At 42.2% G+C, this 21,192-nt stretch overlaps 1 protein-coding gene across 1 annotated transcript in view; it reads right to left on the bottom strand.

Moving 5' to 3' along the window:
• The window catches only part of Slc15a5 (solute carrier family 15 member 5), a 116,041-nt gene that overhangs the window by 92,515 nt on the left and 2,334 nt on the right, over positions 1-21,192 (bottom strand). Inside the window, exons 2-3 of the mRNA XM_005364538.1 lie at positions 18,071-18,293; positions 2,600-2,769 (exon numbers count right to left, since the gene is read on the bottom strand). Of these exons, the coding sequence (XP_005364595.1) occupies positions 2,600-2,769; positions 18,071-18,293 (393 nt within the window). The remainder of the gene's footprint in view (positions 1-2,599; positions 2,770-18,070; positions 18,294-21,192) is intronic.

A 21,192-nucleotide genomic window follows, 5' to 3' on the forward strand; every position in this document is an offset into this window, starting at 1 on the left:
AGGAAAGCTACATGGCTTATTTAGGAGCCGGCTTCCTGGTTTATCCGTGTAAACAGAGCTCTGACTCTTTCAGAAGGTCTGGCTACCTTTCAAAGACTGACAGAATATGGCATTTAAATTTTTTAAAAAAAATTTAGGACTTTCATGACAGTGAGACACATCTGGTCCTGGAGCACCTATCTACTTCAAGAGGATGATGGGCATCAAAGAGGCTCCTTATGGAGTTGGTTAGCCATTTGGGCATGAAAATGCTCTTGCCTGGACTGCTTGATGGTATGCTGTATAAAGTGAACATGCAAAACCCACAGAAACCTGCCTGCTAAAGTCGCCTAAAGAAGGTGAAATAGTCCTTTGGGGGTTCCTGTTTCATGAAAGAGTCTGCCAGATATTCTGCAGGACATAGAAGAAAGTGACTGACAAGCTGCCAATGTAGGCAGAGCTGTCTTTGAAATTTCTTTCTTCATGGAAATGTCTGCCAGATACTATGGGCCTGTAGGCTAAAGATGGATGCTGCAACATTACAGAAGAACTTTGGGTGACTGTCCAGGTAGTGAGATGTCTCTGTCAATTCTAGAGTTTTGGAAGTTGCCTGTTAACTTAGGTAATATTATATCCTACTGGGGTCTTTGGTGGAGTTGAAGAATAGATAGTTATAATTATAGTTTTTCTTAGTTATGGTTAAAGATAAAGTAGATATAAATATTATAACTATAATTTTTTCCTGATAACTGTTTTGTTGTATGTAATCTTGCTATGTTAAAGTTAAAACTTGCCTTTTTATTTAGACAGAAAATGGGAGGTGATGTGGGATTACCCTCTGTTAGTTAAGAAGCTGCTTTGGGCCTATCACAGTGCAGAATAGGCAAGGCAGGAATTCCAAACAGATAGAGGAGGTAAGAGTAGGTGGAGTCAAAGAGATGCCATGTATCTGCTTGAGGAGAAAGAGGCCCATGTGCTGATACTGGTAAACCACAAGCCTTGTGGTAAAGTATAAAATAATAGAAATGGGTTGATTTAAGATGTAAGGGACAGCTATAATTATGCCTAAGTGGCTAACCAAACAATATTGCAATTAATATGATTTCTGTGTGATTATATTGAATCTGATCAGTTTGGAAAGAGACAAGCAGCCTCTGCTTACAAAGACATTGTAGTTCTTAATTGAAGAATCTGATTAATAGAGGGAAGGCAGGAAAACTGGTTCATGGGTGCTGCCTTACAGTTAGATACAGTCTGGAAGTTCTGGTGTGCGATTGTAAAGCAGGGTGACTATAGATAACAGCAGTATTCTGTGTGTTTTGTTTATGTTTTTTTTTGTTGTTCTTGTGACAAGGTTTCATGTACCTCAGTCTGGCCTCAGATATGCTTATGTGGTTGAGGTGAGCCTGGCCTCAAACCCTTGATTCTGCTTATACCTTCCAAATGACAAAATTGCAAGTATGTACCACTAGTCCAGTTAAAGTCCATGTATTTAAAATTCAAAAAAGGTAGAAAAATGTTTTGAGTGTTTTATCATAATAAAATGATACATGTTTAGCATAATTTAAACATTACAGATAATATATATGTATCTATATTAAAACATCACATGATACCTCAACAATATGCTTGTTTTATGTTTTCAGGTATTTATTAAAAGTAAATTTAGAAGCTGAGAGATGGTTTAGTGAATAAGAGCACTTGCTTCTTTTGTAGAGACTCAGAGTTCCGTCCCCAGCCTCTATAAGGTGGTGCACAACTGCCTGTAACTAGCTCCAAGGCGATCTGATATCTGATGCCCTCTTCTGGTCTCTTAGGGTAACTGCACTTAGATGCTGCCATTAAAAAATTAAGTATACACACATAATTTTAAAAATTACATGTATTTCAAAATATGAAATTATATATATATATTTAAAGATATTTTAAAATAAATTAATTTAGGATTCAGGCATAGTGACACATGCCTGTAGTTCTAGATCTCAGGAGATGGATGCATGAATATCCTGAGTTTAAAACCAGTGTAGAATACATGGAGAGTTCAAGGCCAAACTGCTGTACATAATGAGATCTTGTCACAGAAAGACAAACAAATTTAAATTAAGATGAAGCAATTCACTTTATCTCTACCATCTCCTGTCTCTACTGGTGAACAATGATGACACCGAGAACAGGTTTGGTTTTTTAAAAGTAGTTAACATAAGCATTCACACAGTGGATAATGTGTATTATGTATGTAATATGGTGCATGTGTATTATGCATGTAAATGTTTGTGGGTGACATAGATGAATGAGATTCTAGAACAATTGTGCTTTGTGACTGCCAGAGAGGGACAGAGAAACTGAATGTCAGAGCTTGAGCTGGTTTTGCATGGGGGTGATGGTGGGGGCTAAAGGCAGAGACATGGGACATCCTCTGGCTGTGGAAACCTGCAGTTCTATGAGTTCAAAAATGTCATAGTCAGTTTATTTGTTTTGTTTGTTTGTTTTTGTTCTTCGAGACAGGGTTTCTCTGTGGTTTTTGGAGCCTGTCCTGGAACTAGCTCTTGTAGACCAGGTTTCATAAGGAGGAGGTAAGAAACCCCTACCCTCTTATCACCAAACCTAAGGTGTGACTTACGTTTCTCTGGTTGATGGATCAGGTCACAGTGCCTCATGTACAGAGCTACCAGGGCCATGAACACAGACAGAGAAGGAAGCAGAACCACAACAGCCCCAGCCCCAGAGTGCTGGAAGCATGCAATTCCCAGAAAGACAACCGCTGCATTCAGGTTCGTAGACCAGGAGGCCCTGGGTACATAGAGAGAGAAAGAGAAACGAGAAAATTCCCAGTGGTTATTTTACATAAGTCTCATGTTGTGGGTGTTGTGTTTCATATATGGAGTGCGAACAGGTACCAGGTACCCAATCCAGACTACACAATACCGTTTTGTCATAGTTTCATAAGGGTTGGAACATTACCACCCTGTGTCCATGTTCTGCTTAGAATAGGTGCGGTGAGAGTGGATTCTTTTTTTTTTTTTAACCTTAACGTATGTTTCTGTTAGGAGCCTTCTGTAATTAGGATCAGGCTAGGTGTGTTTTTATTATTTTAGGTGAAAGCTGAGGACTGCATCTAAGCAGGAGTCAGGAGTCTGTGCCCCTTGAGCCTGGAAAATTTAAGAACAAAATATTCCAAAGTACAGACAAACACAGAAACCTTAGGATTACCCAGGTAAAACCCAGGTTAGGCATTAAGCTAAAGGTTTGAACAATACCTTCTCCCAGTATCATGAAAAAGCTACCTACCACAGAGTCGTATGCAGTTCTTTTCTGGGGGCTCCTCTCACCTCCCAATCTTTCACTGGATCTGTATTTAGCATTAGAGCCTACTGGCTTATAATTCAATAACATAATCCTGCCGTGTCAATTTGAAAATCTATTGCTGAGGTTCAATACAATACAGCACATTGCAATCAATACAATACAATTTACTCATTTAAGTACAGATGCCCCCTTTGTGATGAAGCTTTATTATGTGATCATTTATATTTCAGTTGTACAAATTCTCATAGAATTATGCTTTAATATATTTGCTTTGATAGTAGATGTTTAAAGAGTTTACATGACTAAATTCTCCCATTGGTTAACTCAATAGCACTGAACTCTGAGGAATCTTCTTCCCTTCGCTATATTGTATGGTTAGGGGAGCTACGCCCTATCTTTGTGAACATTGCAGGTTGTTCTTGTGCTCAGCGGGGTATGTCTATGCAGAAGCGTGATCTGTGGGAGTTCCTCATGGTCTGCCTACCATGTCTTCCAATGATTGCTTTCTTCCTTCTTCCCTCTCTTTGTCTTCCCTCTTCTCCTCTTCTACCTTTCTTTTCTCTCTGCCTTTTCCTTCCTTTACGTCTCCTCCCAGTTCTCCATCCACCCCTGACTCTTCTCTATATTCATCCCCTCCATTTATCATCGCTCTATTTCCCCATCTTCTTTTCCCTTCCTGTCCCTCCCTTCTCGTCTTCCCCCTACCTTCCCTCTCCCTCCCTCTCCCTCCCTTTCCCACCTTTGTATCCCCTCTATCCATTCACAACCTCATTCCCCCTATCTCCCATTTCTACAGCTTCTCCTCTCTCTGTGACCCTCCCCCCTCCTCACACATCCCCATCCACGTTCCCTCTCTATAGCCCTGCTACTTTTTTCTGTACCTCCTTCCATGACATCTCCTTACACAGCACTTCCTTCACATCCCTACAACCCCCACCACCCATCCACTCCCCCTCCCCCCTGCTTTTTTGAGATACCCTTTCTCTGTAGCTTTGGAGCCTGTCCTGGAACTAGCTCTTGTAAGACCAGTCTAGCCTCGAACTCACAGACATCCGCCTGCCTCTGCCTCCTGAGTGCTGGGATTAAAGGCGTGCGCCACCAGCACCCAGCTCCTTTTTCCACCCTACCCCCTCAACCACACACATCCACATACTGTCATTATCTCCCACCCACACCTTCTTGTCACCTTCCTGTCAGTCACTCTTGGCAACTGAGTTCCCTTCTACTCCAAAGCCCTCCTCACCTTCCACCTATTATCTACCTACCACTTTCTAATACATCCCACATTCCCTTCTACTCCACTTCCATACCCTATCACTCCTGCCAACACATTGCCCCAGCCATCAAACTGCTATCCACTGCCTTCCTTACGCTCCCTGCCCATTCCCTTCCACTTAATTCATATCCCATCAGCTTCCTTCACAAACCTTTCACCTCGATCCGTATCCCATATCCACAATCCCTCTAACCTCCCATCCATCACTTCCTCTACCTACCTCATGTACTGCCCCTCCATAACCCCTATGCTTATACTGCTCCACCATGAATCTAACACCAGCATCTTCCCCATGCCCTATCCTCCAGCTCACATCCCTCCATACTCTCCATCAGACTCATCAATACCTCCCTGCATGACCCCACTGCACATCTCTTAGATTGGTCACCTGTCATCCACTTGCTTCCACCCTCTTCATCTACTGGCCCTCCACACATCCCAACTCTGACCCACATCTCCTACACACACACACACACACACACACTTTTTCTTTCACTATTCATCATTATTCACACTCTCCAACCTGTCTTGTTTATCCCTCAGTACCCTTCCACCCACCAGCTATACACTCTTCCACACACCCTGCTCCACTGTTTATCCGCCATCTACACAACCTAATATCCTATTTGCCCCATAGAACTGTGCCTCAGCAAACCCACATCCACCCACCATGCACCTGCATCCACCCTTTTAAAACTTCATCTATACTCTGTCCAGCTCCCCCAATCATGTAGCCCATCCATCCTTATCCACCTGAACTGCCCATAATCCACATCTTATCTACCTTCATGTGCCCTTATCCATTCCCCATTCATTCCTATCACCATCCATTGATACCCACCATCCATCCAACTTCCACTCACCCCATTCATTCACTACCCAGAAGCAACTATTCCTCATCTACCTCCCATCTGCTCCCTTATATACCCTCATCCACCTCCATCCAGCCCTATGCATTACCATACCCATGCTCACACACCTCCCCCTCCCCCTTCCAGCTGCTAGCTGACCCCACTTACCCCCTTATCACTTCTCACCCATCTTATCTACACCCACAACTTACTGTCATCCTCACCTACAGGCTACCAACTTCCCATCCAACCACTGTTGCCAGGCCCCCTCCTATTCACTTCCACTTGCTCCTCTAATCCACTAATTCCCATCTGTTCCTCCATCTACCCCAACCCCCCCATTCAGCCTCATTCACTCCCCATCTACAACTGTCCCCTCCCCGTTCATCTGCATCCACTATTCCCCTGTCCATCAGGACATTCTCTGTTACTATCAAGTAGGGTCTATTATATGAACTTTCACTATTTGTCCATTCATGTTTTTTCTGCTAATAGATATTTTTCTAGCTAACAGGTAATACAAACATTGCTACTCAAGTGTTTGCAGGGATACTGGCATTCACTCGCTGTAGGGAAATGTCCAGGAGTGGAATGGCCGGGCTTTATGATACCTGTATATCTAATATCATAAGATGATGGAGGAGGGTCATCTTTTTATCTGTTGTTTCATTGGTTAAGTAATAAAGAAAATGCTTGGCCTCTGATAGGACAGAAAATTAGGTAGGCGGAGTAGACAGTACAGAATGCTGGGAGAAAGAAGCTGAGTCAGGAAGTTGACATGATTCTCCCACCTGACACAGCCGCAGGTTAAGATCTTCCCTGGTAAGCCACCTCGTGGGCTACACAGAATATTAGAAATGGGTTAGATCAATATGTAAGAGCTAGCCAATAAGAGGCTGGAACTAATGAGCCAGGCAGTGTTTAAAAAGAATATAGTTTCCATGTAATTATTTCGGATAAAGCTAGCCTTGTGGGCGGCCGGGTGTCAGGAACGTAGCCCGCCACTCCAATCACAGCAGAGTGGCACCCAACGTGATGGACTAAATCCACTTAAAAACCTGAGAAGGCTTAAAAATAAGGGAAAGAGACTTTAACACAGATTTTTGCTGTTCGTTGGTGGCGTGCTGTAGAGAGATTTTCTGATTCGACAACAACAGCAGAAAAAAAGAATACGCTGCGTCATTTTAAAGCGCGGCTTCCTGAGTCTGTGCGGCCAGAGCAAACTCTGGCTTTAAAGCATTTCAATGGCTTTTATGGGACTGGATTTTGTGTTCCCGCTTGGGATCAGAAGGAGAGTGCTCTGAGACCATGCCGATGGCTCAGAGCTCCCCGCCTGCACCTGGGCAGATGGCAGAATCAGGCTTAGGCAGGCAGAGGAGCGTGGCGGATTCCTGCCGCCATACAGAGATGTGTTTTCAGACTGCGCAGTGCTCTGTGTGTCAGATTTGGCTTTAACTTGGATGAAAAGAGTTTCTGTGCCACATGCTCAGTCTCAGAGTTAGAGTTGAATTTATTTTTTCATTTAAATCCCTCAGTTTTCCTTTCTCATTTTTTTTTTTGGTTAAAAAATCTACTTATCAATTATGTAGTTCTACAAATCTTCCCCTTTCACCTGGGACTTGTCTATTAATTGTCCTACAAGGTATTGATGGCATACCCTTACCAAGTTTATTTTCTTTTGCAGATCAAGCTTTCAGTGTGGTTTGTAAGAGTTTTCTGCCAAACACAAGCTCACAAAACTTTTCTTCCATTTTTTTCGTCAGGAAAGAAATCTGAGACTTGGAGAATTGAAGTGACCCATCTGGCTTGATCTAGCCGTGCTGAAGGCCCGAGAGCCAGAGCCATTTGTCACTGTGCAGCCTACAAGCAGGATCTTGGGCTCTGTGATCTTTCTGTGCCTCTTTCCTGGCCTCCGCAGTTACCAGTTTTATGACACAATTATTTCCTTGTTCATCTGGGCTTTGACATTTGATCAGCGTGTTTCATCTATCATTACCTATAAATATTGCCCTTCCTCTTTGAAACGGTGGGCAGGAGACATGCATTGGAGCTAACCTCTTACAACGCTCACACCTTACCTGATCTCCTGCAGTCTGGAACTCAGTGCTATTTCTAAAATAGAGATCATACTTCCTAGACAAAGATTATTTTAAAGAGTTGAGTGAAAAATAGATGTTAACGGTAAGGTGGTAAGCAAATGTCTCTGTTACTTTCCCCTCCAGTCCTGACTTAGGAAACAAGAGCTTTGCACAAAGAAATGTGACACAAAGTTGAGAAAAATGAGTACAGTGTTTGGGATCAAGCGGATATGTCTGGTATGGATTGTGTATAGCTTGGTTGGCCACACTAAAGGGATGGGGTTCTCTTCTCAGATAGCTGGGGTGTCTTGGGAAGAAAAGAGAACATGGGATTGATCAAATCTGACTTTAAGTGCAAAGGAACTAAATGATTACAGTAGCTCTGTGACGATAGACAACGCATCATATGAAGTCATAACCATTATGATGATCTGGATTGAGGGCAAGAGAAAGCTGGCCAGGGGTGCCTTAGGACAGGGGGAAGTGGCAGGTGTGAGGGGTGTGTGTAGAAAGGGGTACGTCACTGCATAACACTGTGTTTGAGACATGCACACTCGTTGGCTCTGTGACTTCTTATCTCGCCAGGTCTTGCTCATAAGGTACACGTTAGCTCTCTTCTTGAGTCCCGTGAAGTCATCCATTTTTTTCTCGTGTCTTTCATGAGCCTTCTAAAGTGGCTTGCTGTCGTTCTCCTGCCTTTCTTGAACCTTCTGAAATTATCTGTTGTTCTTGTGCCTGAACTTTAAAAGGAAACAGTGACTTCACCTTTGTCAAACTTCTCAGTGATGTCACCTTGTTCTGCATCTCTACTTCTGTCTTCGTGGACCTAGCGCAGAGCTAGAGCCACAATGAATGGACAATACATGACAACTTAATTAGGGATGCTACATATTATAAGAAAGACATAAGCTAGTAAAGACTCCTAATAATTGACATGGGGCTGGGGGTGCTAACAGAAAGCCAAATAAGACCATGAGAAACAAATTGAGTTAATAGAACCTACAAACAAAATTTATCTGTCATAATGGAGGTGGGGTACCCAGTAGGAATTTTCTAGGACAACCAGGTAGAATTCCGAGCCTCAGCCTGGGCTTAACCTTTCATGCTGTGTGCCAAGCTGTCCTCTTGAATGGCAACTGTAGCAACTGAGAGGGGAGATCCAGAGCATTGTTGCTTTGCTTTTGCTCTTCAGAATTCCTCCCCTCTCTCAACGATAAGCAAGCACTATTGAGAAAATGCCAGAAAACATTCTGTGACTCTTTAGTGTCTCAAAAGGTGATACACACCGAACTGCTCCAAAGAGGGTCAAGGAAAAAAAAAAACTCCAAGATTTAAATCTTAGGAAAGCTAGTTAGAAACCCAAAGAATTGCAGAGCTGAATTATCTACGGACAGGAGGGAATTTCACATAAAGCACTAAATGTGGTTTAATAAATGCCATCCCGCCTATTTGATTGTGTAATTTTCTGAAAGAATTACTTAGCACGGACATATTCTACATTCGTCTTTGCTTTTCTACGGACAGGACAAGCCACAGATAATTAAGGGTGGAATTATGTATGTATTATCTGCAAAAAATAAATAAATAAAAGAAAAACCCACAGTCTTAGAGCTTACCATTAAGACTCCTTTCCTCTCAGAGTTCACCAGTAAATTGAATGTATAAAACACCTCTCACACAGAAAGTCAGGGAGCAAAGCACTAAAGCAAAACAAATACCAGTGATTAAGGGAAACTGAAAGCAGCAGGAGGAACACAATTTAGCCTACGTTTAAGTGTGGGCACGAAACTGCAGATAACTGAACAGTGAAGGCGATTTTAAAAATCGAATGATCCCTGGGATTTCTCATCACAAATCTCAGCCATCATTTCGGCATTGTTTTAAACATTTGCTTAATTTATTTAGGAATAATGTGAGAGTTACACCATTTCTTTGTTTTTTTTAGATGTTTATTTTAAATTTTTTTTTCTTTTTGACTAGAGGGGTTCTTGACTAACTTAAGAAGATGAGCAGGAGGAGAGGTAAATTTTCTGGAGGTTTCCAGTCTTCCTAACATGAGTGAACAACTAACTTAGGGATCCAAGAGAAATTATTTTATTCTGTCCTGAAAGCTGTAAAGATTTTTAGCAGATTTCTGTCTGTTGAATGGAACAAAGGCATTCAGAAGGGCGACTGAAATATATGAACACTGATTTCATGGTGGGTGCTACCATTCTCCTAACACAACCATGAGTCTATTGAAACACTTGAAGGAATGTTCTGGCAAGGGTGCATTTGGGGAGGCAAGGAGCAAACAGAAATGCTACAGTTCTTTCTTGTTCCCTGGAATTGTTTTTCCCAGTCAAGATGCTGACAAATGATTGTTATTGTTGATAAACTTACATCAGGGGTCAAGTAGAACTTGTAGTTGTATTTATTTTTTAAATTGTTTTTTATTGAGTTAAATATTTTTCTCTGCTTCCTTCCCTTCCTCTCTCTTCCCCTTCTACCCTATCCCATGGTCCCCATACTCCCAATTTCCTCAGGAGATCTTGTGTTTTTCTACTTCCCATGTAGATTAGATCCAAGTATGTCTCTCTTAGGGTCCTCATTGTTGTCTAGGTTCTCTGGGATTATGAACTGCAGGCTGTTTTTTTTTTCTTTATGTATAAAAGCCACTTATGAGTGAGTAAACATATTTGTCTTTCTCGCTCTGGGTTGCCTCACTCGATATGTTTTTTAGATCCATCCATTTGCCTGCAAATTTCAAGACATTATTTTTTTCTACTGTATAGTATACCATTGTGTAAATATACCACATTTCTTTATTCATTCTTCAGTTGGGGGATGGGCATTTAGGTTCTTTCCAGGTTCTGGAGGTGACAGATAATGTTGCTATGAAAATAGTTGAGCACATGTCCTTGTGGTATGATTGAACATCCTTTGGGTTTATACCCCAAAGTACTATTACTGGGTCTTGAGGTAGATTTGTTTCCTAATTTTCTGAGAAATCGCCATACTGATTTCTAAAGGGGCTGTACCAGTTTACACTCCCACTGGCAATGCAGGAATGTTCCCTGTACTCCACATCCTCTCCAGCATAAGTTGTCATCATTGTTTTGGACCTTGGCCATTCTTACAGGTGTGAGATGGAATCTCAGAGTTGTTTTGATTTGCATTTCTCTAATGGCTAAGGATGTTGAGTATTTCCTTAAATGTCTTTCAGCCATTTTAGATTCCTCTGTTGATAGTTCTCTGTTTAAGTCTGTACCCCATTTTTTTTTACTGGATTATTTGTTCTTTTCATGACCAATTTCATGAGTTCTTTGTATATTTTGGAGATCAGCCCTCTGTCTGATGTGGAGTTGGTGAAGATCTTTTCTCATTCTGTAGGCTGCTGTTTTGTCTTGTTGACTGTGTCCTTTTCTTTACAGAAGCTTTTCAGTTTCAGAAGGTCCCATTTATTAATTGTTTCTCTCAGAGTCTGTGCTACACAGGTTATATTTAAGAAGTGGTCTCCTGTGCCAATGCATTCAAGTGTATTTCCCATTTTCTCTTCTATGAGGTTCAGTGTGGTTGGTTTTAGGTTGAGGTCAACTTTGATCCATTCGGACTTGGGTTTTGTGCATGGCAATAGATATGGATCTATTTTTATTCTTCTACATGTTGATATCCAGTTATGCCAGCACCATTTATTGAAAATGCTTTCTTTTTTTCCATTTTATATTTTTTGCTTTTTGTCAATAATCAGGTATTTGTAGGTATGTGGATTGATATCCAGGTCTTTGATTTTTTTCCATTGTTCCTCCTGTCTGTTTTAATGCCATTACCAGGCTGTTTTCAGTACTGTAACTCTGTAGTAGAGTTTGAAGTTAGGAATTGTGATGCCTCCAGAAGTTCCTCTATTGTAGAGGATTGTTTTGGCTATCCTGAGATTTTACATTTCCATATTAAGTTGAGTATTATTGTGAAGGGCGATGTTTCTCTGATTTCTTTCTCAGCAAATTTATCATCTGTGATCTGTGTAAAGGAGGGCTACTTGAAGGCAGATCGAAATAATACAGGCCAATTGGTATAAGATAACGCAACTTTAATAAAAAACACACTCACGAAACCGAAGTTCCCGCGATGCCCAGAAACAGGAAACAGGAAGAAGGGGTTACCAGCGTTTGTGCACCCCAATTTATAGACATTTGCCCGAGGCCGTCCCGCCCCCAAAGGGCGGGCTCTCTCTACAGCTACTGATTATTTTTTGAGTTAAACTTGTATCCTGCTACATTACTAAATGTGTTTGTGAGTTGTAGAAGTCCCTTGATAGAATTTTTGGGGTCACTTACATAAACTATATATCATCAGCAAACAGTGAGGGTTTGACGTCTTCTTTTCTGATTTGTATCCCCTTGATCTCCTTTTGTTGTCTTATTGCTCTAGCTAGGATCTCAAATACTATATTGAATAGATGTGGGAGAACTTGTAGTTTTAACTGACCAACAGTGGCTTCCCCCTTTTCCCCAAGATCTCTAGTGCTTCTTTCTATCTATTATTTCCATCGTCCTTTTCTCCCTTCTTTTCCCAACACTGAGCTCTTCTTTCAGGAATTTCTAATGCATGGGGTCAGATTTGAGAATTATTGTTTTTAAGGGTTAGTAGGGGCTTTACAGCAAGGTCTCAGGTAGAGCCACTTCACACTTGGTACATAGCCTGGTCAGTTCCTCAACTCCTGACCCTCAACTTCTTCTCTTCATACATTTGTATATTTAATTCATCATTTTCTCTGTCATAAATGTTTATACAGATAAAACCTGATTTTTGCTTATTCCATGATTAATTTTTTTGAGACAAATCTCTGTTTGCTCAGGCTGGCCTCAAACTTGTCAAGTAGCTGTGGAGTGCCTTGGACTCCTGGACACCACCCTCACAGCTGTCCTATTTGCTTTTATAGAATGTTAAAGTCAAGTAACACTATTTGAGAACAGTGGTTTTCAACTCTATTCTGTCAGTTTGAAAATGCAGAAAACAATTTCCTTTCCTCTATGTCCTGTGTCAAACTGATGTACCCAAGGCTCCCGAGGTGCAGGACCAGTAAACTTTTAAAGGATGCTTTGATTACTTTAATGTGCTTCTAGAGTTGAAACGCATTGTTCTCTGGGTTCAGCTTCTGGAAAAAAATGGTTTAACAATCGCTTTTTGATTCCAGTGCTTCCTTAACATAAAGATTCTACATTTGAGTTCATATCTGTCTCAGTTAGGGTTTCCATTAGTGTAAAGAGACACCATGACCACAGCAAGCTTTACAAGGGAAAATGTTTAATTATGGTGACTTATTTATAGTTCAGAGGTTTAGTCCATTACTGTCATGGCACGGATCAAGGCAGCAGGCAGGCAGATGTGGTGCTGGAACAGGAACTGAGAGCCCCACATCTTCTCTTGCAATCAACATGAAGTGTTACGTCTCACTAGGAGTAGCTTGAGCATAGGGAGCCTCAAAGTCCACCCTCACAGTGATGACGTACTTCCTATAAAAAAGACACATCTACTCCAACAAAAGCACACCTCCTAATACTGCTACTCTTTTTGTGGGCTGTTTTCTCTCAAAGCACCACAATACTCAGCAGAGAACATTTTTGTATTGGACAGACAGTGTAGGGTCAGTTTCGATACCCACATCTGAAATGGGGGAGATGGAATAAATTCATGTTTTGCCCCTTTCAAGAACCCAGTCAGTATTTTACTTGGGACTTCGATTCTGCCTAATGCAGCACATTGTGAAACAGAGATAGAATGCGAATTATCAGCTAAGGGAGGTAGAAAAAATGTGAAGAGCGGTTTGAAGCTGACGGTGGTAGGCTTTAAAATCACGGCCATAAGCAGGTTTCATTTTTCCACCGTCCTCTGGCTTCCAGGAAGGAATCTGCTCTGGTGTGCTTACTTGCATTATCTCCAGTGTGGTGGCTCATAGCTGCACACCTAAGAACCTGGAGATCCCTGAAAGAGCCGGTTCCGATCTGGGTCTGTACACCAGGCTGCTGGCAGAGAGTTCCTTTTCAGAGAACTTCCACTTTATGCTTCCCGTGAGGCACACAGTTGTGGAGACACTGCTCCAGATGGCACCGTTGGCTAGCAGTGGCTTTCTCCCTTACATTTGGCAACCTTGCTCAGAATCGCTGTTTTCAGCTCCTTAAACTTCCAGCCTACACTGCTTAACAGGATCGCAGGGAAGCTTTGGGTGGAACAGACGCAAAGACACATTTCATTAAAGTTCTTACTTACTGCTATGAACATCCGACATCTGTGCTGGAAGCAGGACGAAACGCAGACTTAGGTTAGATTTAAGTGGTGCGTTGTCCCTTGAAAGGAGCTGCTGAAATCAATTACGTTCTCCATGCTTGCAACTTTTAGGATTTTATTTTTCTTTTGTGGCACCCGTAATTGAGCCTGGGGCCTCATGAACGCGAGATAACCGTTCTAGCACTGAACTGTAACCTTAGCCCATTAGGGGGTTTTAGGACTCTGAGAAAACAATTGAGTTAGTGGACAGCTAATTTTAAAGATGGCTACCTATTAAATAGGTTTTCTCTTTCCTATCAATAACAAAGATTTTAAGCTATGACTTGCTCATTGTTCAATAATAACAGTCTTTAAATTTCTAGTGCTAGTGTTAAGTTAGGATACTCTGTCTATAAGCAGCAATACATCCCTCTGAGGTATTCCTACATTGTGCCTGGGTAACCCTGATTTCTGCAAGCTACCGACCTTGCTGGAAGTTATAGCCATCCCAAGTGACCAATAAAAGATTCTGCCAGCTAGCTGCCTGTGGAGGCTCTGTTAATCTTGCCACCCATCCATTCAGAATGTTTTAGAACAGATATTTCATTCTTGTCATTTGTTTCTACTAACTTTAGTAAGTAGATAATGACAAAATTTGTTCTGTAGTTTAGTATTTAAACCAAGAAAGCAAGCAAACCAAAAAAAGTAATACTGTGGTTCTTTGTCTACTCCTCCCCCAGCCCCTGCCCAGACACTTGTACCTTCAGGCTTCAACAACGCCACAGGATTATTCTCCTCAGAGATTTTAATGAAATTAGAACATAGCAAAAAGTGTTTGCTAAACGTGTTCTTCCGGAATCTGGCCTGGCTCCTCCCGGCTCCTCAATTTCATTGTGTGACATTCCGCATCCTCCTACCCAAACCCCTGAAGCACAAACCCACTGGGAGTCCTCTCCATTTCCCAAAGGAAGGAGTTCATTCATATAATACCCCTTTTGTAATCAACACCGAGAAATGGCACTTTGATTAAGCACAACTCTGAACGACTCAAACCACAGTACAATGCAGTCTCTGGGGCTATCTTTCAGAACAACTGGTGGCTCTCCCGTCGTAATCCTCCAGAGTCTTATTTAATCAAAATGATGTTGCTAATTAAGGATTAAAACCTCCAAATAGAATGAAAAAGAAGGATTTCATTCTCCTTTGGGCAGGTCAAGGAGGCAGAATTTGCTATGAGGTAGTGAACATCCCTTTTCCCTTTGATAGACTGCATCTTTCCCTTACATTAGGACTTAATTCAAAATAGGCTTGAGTGTTTTGTAATATTAATATAAAGTGGGAGGTGAAGTGTGAGGAAGAGAAGGAATCTGCCCGTAGAGCTGCATATTCATAGATAACGTTGACTCTAAACACTTCGTTGAAGGCATTTTTTTTTTTTAAATTTAAAATGTGTGTGAGTGCATTGCCTCCACATATGTATGCAACCCAGGTGTCTGCCTGGTTTCTTCCTAGCTCAGGAAAACATGTTGGATGCCCTCTGGAACTGGAGTTAGAGGTGACTTTTCTCCCCATGTGGGTGCTAGCAACAATGGAGCCTGGATCATTGGCAAGAGCAGCAAAGTACCTTTAACTACCGAGCCTTCTCTCCAGTTGTCACTTAATGTTCCCAACATTAATTTTCCTTAACATTTTTGTCTGGTGCTGTCTGCCTTGATTTACCCAGAGATTACAGAGGTAGCAAGATAGTTATTCTAGACAATGCTGAGAACCCATTTTACACACACACACACACACACACACACACACACACACACACACACACACGTGCAAGCCAAACCAAACCAAACCAAAAACACAAAATAAAGCAACAGCAAAAGCAAAAAATCCAACAGACAGACAAACCCAGAGTGAAAACCATGCATTTCTGGTAGCTTCCACCTGCTGTGACAAGCATGTATGCAACAGTCAACACAGAGGGAGGAAAGTGTGATGTCCCAGCTCCCGAGATTTCAGTGGGCCCTTTGTGGGCTGACCTGTTGCCAGGGCTTCTGTGATAATGCAGTACCTTGTGGCTGTGGCTGGAGCCAGATGATCAAACAAAGCTTCTCACCTGGTTGAGGCCCAGAAGCAAGCAGCACAAGAGGAAAGGGCCAGAATTCCATAGTTTGTGTTTTATATGAGACTCCACTGTGCAAAGGTCCTACAGTCTCTCCAGAGTACCATAGGTCAGGGAAGAAACACTCCATACATGGGCATTTGGGATGACATTTTGGATTTAAATAGAACTTTCCTGGAACACGAGCTAACCCATCCTGCAGCTGAAAGCTGTGAAATGGCTCTCACCCATGCTTTAATGGTGAGTCATAGCTGGGCAATACCCACTAATGAGAGAGCTTAGGTAAATTCTACACTAAGCTATGAACAGTAGGTGACTCTTCATCAACTGTCAAATCTCAATTGTTTTCCCAAATCTTTATTTTATAGTATATAAACTGGTTCCTTTTAAAGCATATAGAAACAGGCAGTGGTGGTGCACACCTTTAATCCCAACACTTGGGAGACAGAGTTCCCAAGAGTTCGCAGAATTCCTGTGAGTTCAAGGCCAGCCTGGTCTACAAGAGCTAGTTTCAGGACAGCTAGGACTGTTACACAGGGAAACCCTGTCTCGAAAAACAAACAAACAAAACAAAAACAAAAACAAAACAAAACAAAACAAAAGCATATAGAGCCTGGGGTGATAGCTCAGTACATAAAACGTGTACTGCACAATTATGGGGACTCGAGTTTAGTTCCAAGAACCCATGTGAAAAGCCAGGTGTGGCGATGCACACTTAGATTCTCGACTCTAAGCATGTGGAGACAAGTGGGTCCCTGGAACTCACTGGCCATCCGACTTAGCCTTGCTGGAAAGCTCCAAAGGGCCAGTGAGAAATCCTTTCTCAAAAAACTTAATAGGTCCTGAGGAATGACCCCAGAGGCTAACCTCTGGACACCATAGGAACATGTGCATGTGCACACCTGCACACACATGTATGATGGAGGAAGGTCATTGGTTAATTATAATAAAGAAACTGCTTGGCCTCATAGGTTAAAACATAGGTGGGTGGAGTAAACAGAACAGAATGCTGGGAGGAAGAGGAAGTGAGCTCAGACTCAACAGCTCTGCTCTCTGGAGCAGAGATGCCATGCTCCCCTCTCCTGGGCAGACGCAAGCGATGAAGCAAGCTGCCAGGTCAGACATGCTGAATCTTTCCCGGTAAGACTGGTACTGCACAGTTTATTAAAAATGGGTTGATCGGGATATCAGAATTAGCCAGTAAGGGCTAGAGCTAATGGGCCAAGCAGTGTTTAAAAGAATACAATTTGTGTGTTGTTATTTCGGGTAAAGCTAGCCGGTGGCGGGAGCTGGGTGGCGGAATGCAACCCACAGCTCCTACTACACATGTATACTTGCATGCACATACCCTCATATTCCCCAGGCCAAGTAGCAAAGCGACAGAGAAAGATAGTTTGGTTGGTCACGAAACATCACCTCAAGGATACTGGCAGGTATCCAACGTGTTCTGAAAGACTCTTTTTCGCTGTCATCTCCTCTTTACGCTGGACTGTGAACTTAACAACCTAGCCAGTCTCTGCTGCAAGTAGACGTAAGGACGACAGCCCCCCTTCCCTTCTTTGTGATTATCTGTAGCTGTGCACCAGGTTCTCTGTTTGCCGCAGTTACGTCTGACAAAGTGCTAACGCTGTCTTCAGACATGAACATGCTAGAGAGAGATGACTTGGTCATGGGCAATTCTGGTAGGTAGAGGTGAGACTTCCACCTGGCCTTTTAGGCTCAGAGGCCCCATTCCATTCATTGCGACAAACCACGGTATGCCTTCTTAGTTGGAGGATAAACTAATCAGTTTTTCTTGGGAAGTTGCTGGTTGTGATCTATAGCTGATCACTGTTATTTTTAAGATCAGCTTTATTGTTTATGTATGTGTTTGTGTATGTGTCTGTATGCCTATGTATGTTGCATATACATGTGTGTGCCTGCAGAAGCCAGAAGAGGGCATTGGATTTCCTGGAAATGGAGTTACGGGCACCTGGACTCCACTTGACTGGGGTGCTGGGAACCACACTGCAGTCCTCTGGAAGAGCAGCCAGTGTTCTAAACTGCCAAGGCCACATGTCCAACCTTGACCAGGATTACTAGCTGAACCATCATCACAGAGGTCACCACATTTTCACTTACCCAGCCCAACCAATGAGAAAGGCCACACAGAGAGAAAACCCAAACAAAGGAAGAGTGCGATAATTCAGTTTTTTTTCTACTAATCAGTGCCACTTACCAGTTAAAAAAAGACCTTGGCTTCTTGGATTCATGTTCCTGAGGGCTGTAAGCATCAGATGGACAAATGACAACCATTATTCCTCCTGTGCCCAGGCAGAGGGTCAGCAGTGCTGTGTGAAACATTCCTGCCCGTTCTTCCACAGGCACGTGGTTGACCACAGGGTAAGAGCTTCCGTAGAAATCTTCCAAGGGGAAAGCAATCAAGGATAACAAAGCAGTGCCTGGTGGCAGAGAGAAGAGAGAATACAAATAGTGCAAACCCACAGACTCACCGAAGCACGTCCTAAATAAGCATTTCCCTCTGAAAGAGAGGCTCAAGTTTGCGTGAGAATATCTTACTCGCATAGTTAGGTCAATCATTGCAATTTCAGGGATGGCTTGGGTTTTCTAAGTGTGGAAATTCTGTGTCTGCAGAGATGGCTCGGTTGTTAAGAGCTTGTGCTGCTCCTGCTGAGGACCAAGCTCAGTTCTGTGCTCTTTAGTGACAGATGCCTCTTCTGCCCCTTGCGGGCTGTGCTTACATGCTTATACCCCATTCTCTCACGTACATAATTGAAAATAAAATAACAAACACAAGATTTTCATTTATTTAGAGTTGACATATATAAAGAAATTATATAAAAATGAAAATTCTCTTTCTTGCGTGTTTAAACTAATCCAGGGTTCTGCGTATTTCCCTTTCAGCTTAAACCATTGTTGTAAGAGGTTTCTGTCTCGCCCGGTCCTGCTATAAACACACAGAAACTTTATTATTTGCAATACCATTTGGCCAATAGTTTAAGTGTATTGCTAGATAGCTCTTACATTAACCCATTTCCACTATTTTATATTTTAACATGAGGCTCGTGGCCTACTGGTAAGGTTCCAGCTGGCAGCTCACAACTTTCCCCTCTGGTGGCTCCATGGCAACTCTCCTGACTCTGCCCACTGTATATATATATCTTCCACCCTGGCTATGCTCTGCTAAGCCATTGGCCCAAGCAGCTTCTTTATTCATTAACCAATAAAAGCAACACACAGACAGAAGGACCTCCCACATCAAACTATCTTTTCTCTAAGGTTGTATAAGCAAATGATGCTAATTTTCAACAACATTAAGATGACTCAGAACTATATCATGAGAAACATTAAGACATTTGGTGTGCCTGGCAGAGTATACTTGTGGTCCTAGCTCTCAGGAAGTAAAGGTGAAAAGGTCAAGAGTTCAAGGTTATCCTTTGACCAACTGTTCTTGTTTCTATGATTTCTTACACAGATTCACGGAACCTTCCTGGCATACACAGGGAGGGGAGAAATGGGAGGGGCAGGTAGGAGTGTGTCCTGGAGTCATGTAGACCATTCAGGAGGAGGTAGGGGACAGAGTGCCAAGGGAAGCTTGAGCCTCCTTCCCACTTTTACCTTGTGAGCCCTCACAGGACGATTCCACTCACCAAATGGAAGCTACTGTGCAGCCCCATCAATTGCTAACTTGTTCATTCCTTCATTTTCAAAAGCTGTATTGTTTACTCTTGAAACCAATGTTGAGATGTCAGTTGGTAGAGCTCTCTTCCTGTCCCTCCCTCCCTCCGTCCTTCCCTCCCTCCCTTTCTTCCTTCCATCCTCTCTTCCTTCCTCCTTTTTCTCCTTTTTTCCTGTGGTACTAGGGATAGACCCCAAACCCTCACACACATTAATTAGGCTTTTGCTCTGTCAATGAGCTATATCCCCAACATTATCAATGTTATTTCATCCATTTGATTACTTTTGTTCTATCCAACTATGTTGACATTACCATTTTTGGTAGGAATTTTTAGAGAGTGGCTCTGAGCAGTTAGTTCCTCAACTGGAGCTCAAATTGAAATTTTAATTTCACAGAAATATGAATTGGGAACAGCATTTAATGTCTTTTCTACATGTTTTTACCATGTGGAGAATATATGCATTTGATTGTCATTCAGCTATGGGATAATTTACCTTGAGAGTGGACCCTTTAATGCATTGAGTTTAAAGTGTTTTCTTTCAAAGTCAGCCAGGTGTGAAACAACATGTTTCTCTACTACTTAATCTTCCCTAGAAGTGTGATGTGAGGTTTGGCAGTACCAAAGGCTATGCAGCAGCATGTTCAGCTCAGTTGGCCAATGCAGTAACTACTTATTTAAGGAAAATCTACTTCTAGACCATACGATGCCTCGGCGTAAGCCACAAAAATGTTCTATTTTTATCCTTTGAGAAAATGTCACAACGCTCTGATTTCATTAGATCAAAACTTCATTTTTATCTTCAGTAAAACTGATGTGATAAAAACACAAATCTGTGATATATTTGATAAGAATTTCTCTCTTTGATGTATGCCATTGTACTCTGCATAAGTCATCTGCCTATATCTGTAAGTGCTGGGAAACATGCCATCATAGCTTATGTAAAGTGGTGGGGAGCAGTTCAGGAGTAAGTACATCAGAAAGAGCAGACATGCAGAGAACACGTGCATGGCAGAAGTCTAAATGCAGTCATGTAGATTGTGCGCATGTATGTGTTCCAGCACATGTGTGTAAATGTATGTGGGAGCCAGGGAACTCTGGGGGTATTATCCCTCAGAAACCACCCACTTTGCTTTTGCAGATGACAGTATCTTAGTGACATGGGGCTTGCCAAGTACGCTAGTGGTGTGCAGTGGTTTCCTCTGAATCGAAACATTCTTTCTAGGAGAGAGAGAGGTGATGAGGTGACCCCTCATTCACATGTTAGTGAAATTTGCACGATTCACTAAGTCCCCTCCCCAGAGCCATAGAGGCAGCAGACAAGTGCTGGTGGGTCAGACAGATGCAGAGGGGAGAGTCCTTGACTCTGGAATTGTCTGAAAGTCATGGAAAGAGCTCTAGGGACATGGATTTCATGTCATCACACAAGTTAGAGTACACTTTATGCTTGTGGTACCCCTGCTTTTGATTCATCCCCGCTCATATAAATTACCTCTCCTCACAATCCTATTAGTAACCCCAAATAAAAACTCACTGGTTCCCCAAATTGAACTTTGATATAATTATTACTTTAGTTGTCACAGCTTTTTTTTTAAATCTGGGATGAATAGGGTTTTGTGTGTGTGTGTGTGTGTGTGTGTGTGTGTGTGTGTGTGTGTGTGTG

This window comes from Microtus ochrogaster (genome assembly GCF_000317375.1).
Source record: "Microtus ochrogaster isolate Prairie Vole_2 chromosome 14 unlocalized genomic scaffold, MicOch1.0 chr14_random_2, whole genome shotgun sequence".
In the NCBI taxonomy this organism is placed as follows: Eukaryota; Metazoa; Chordata; class Mammalia; order Rodentia; family Cricetidae; genus Microtus; species Microtus ochrogaster.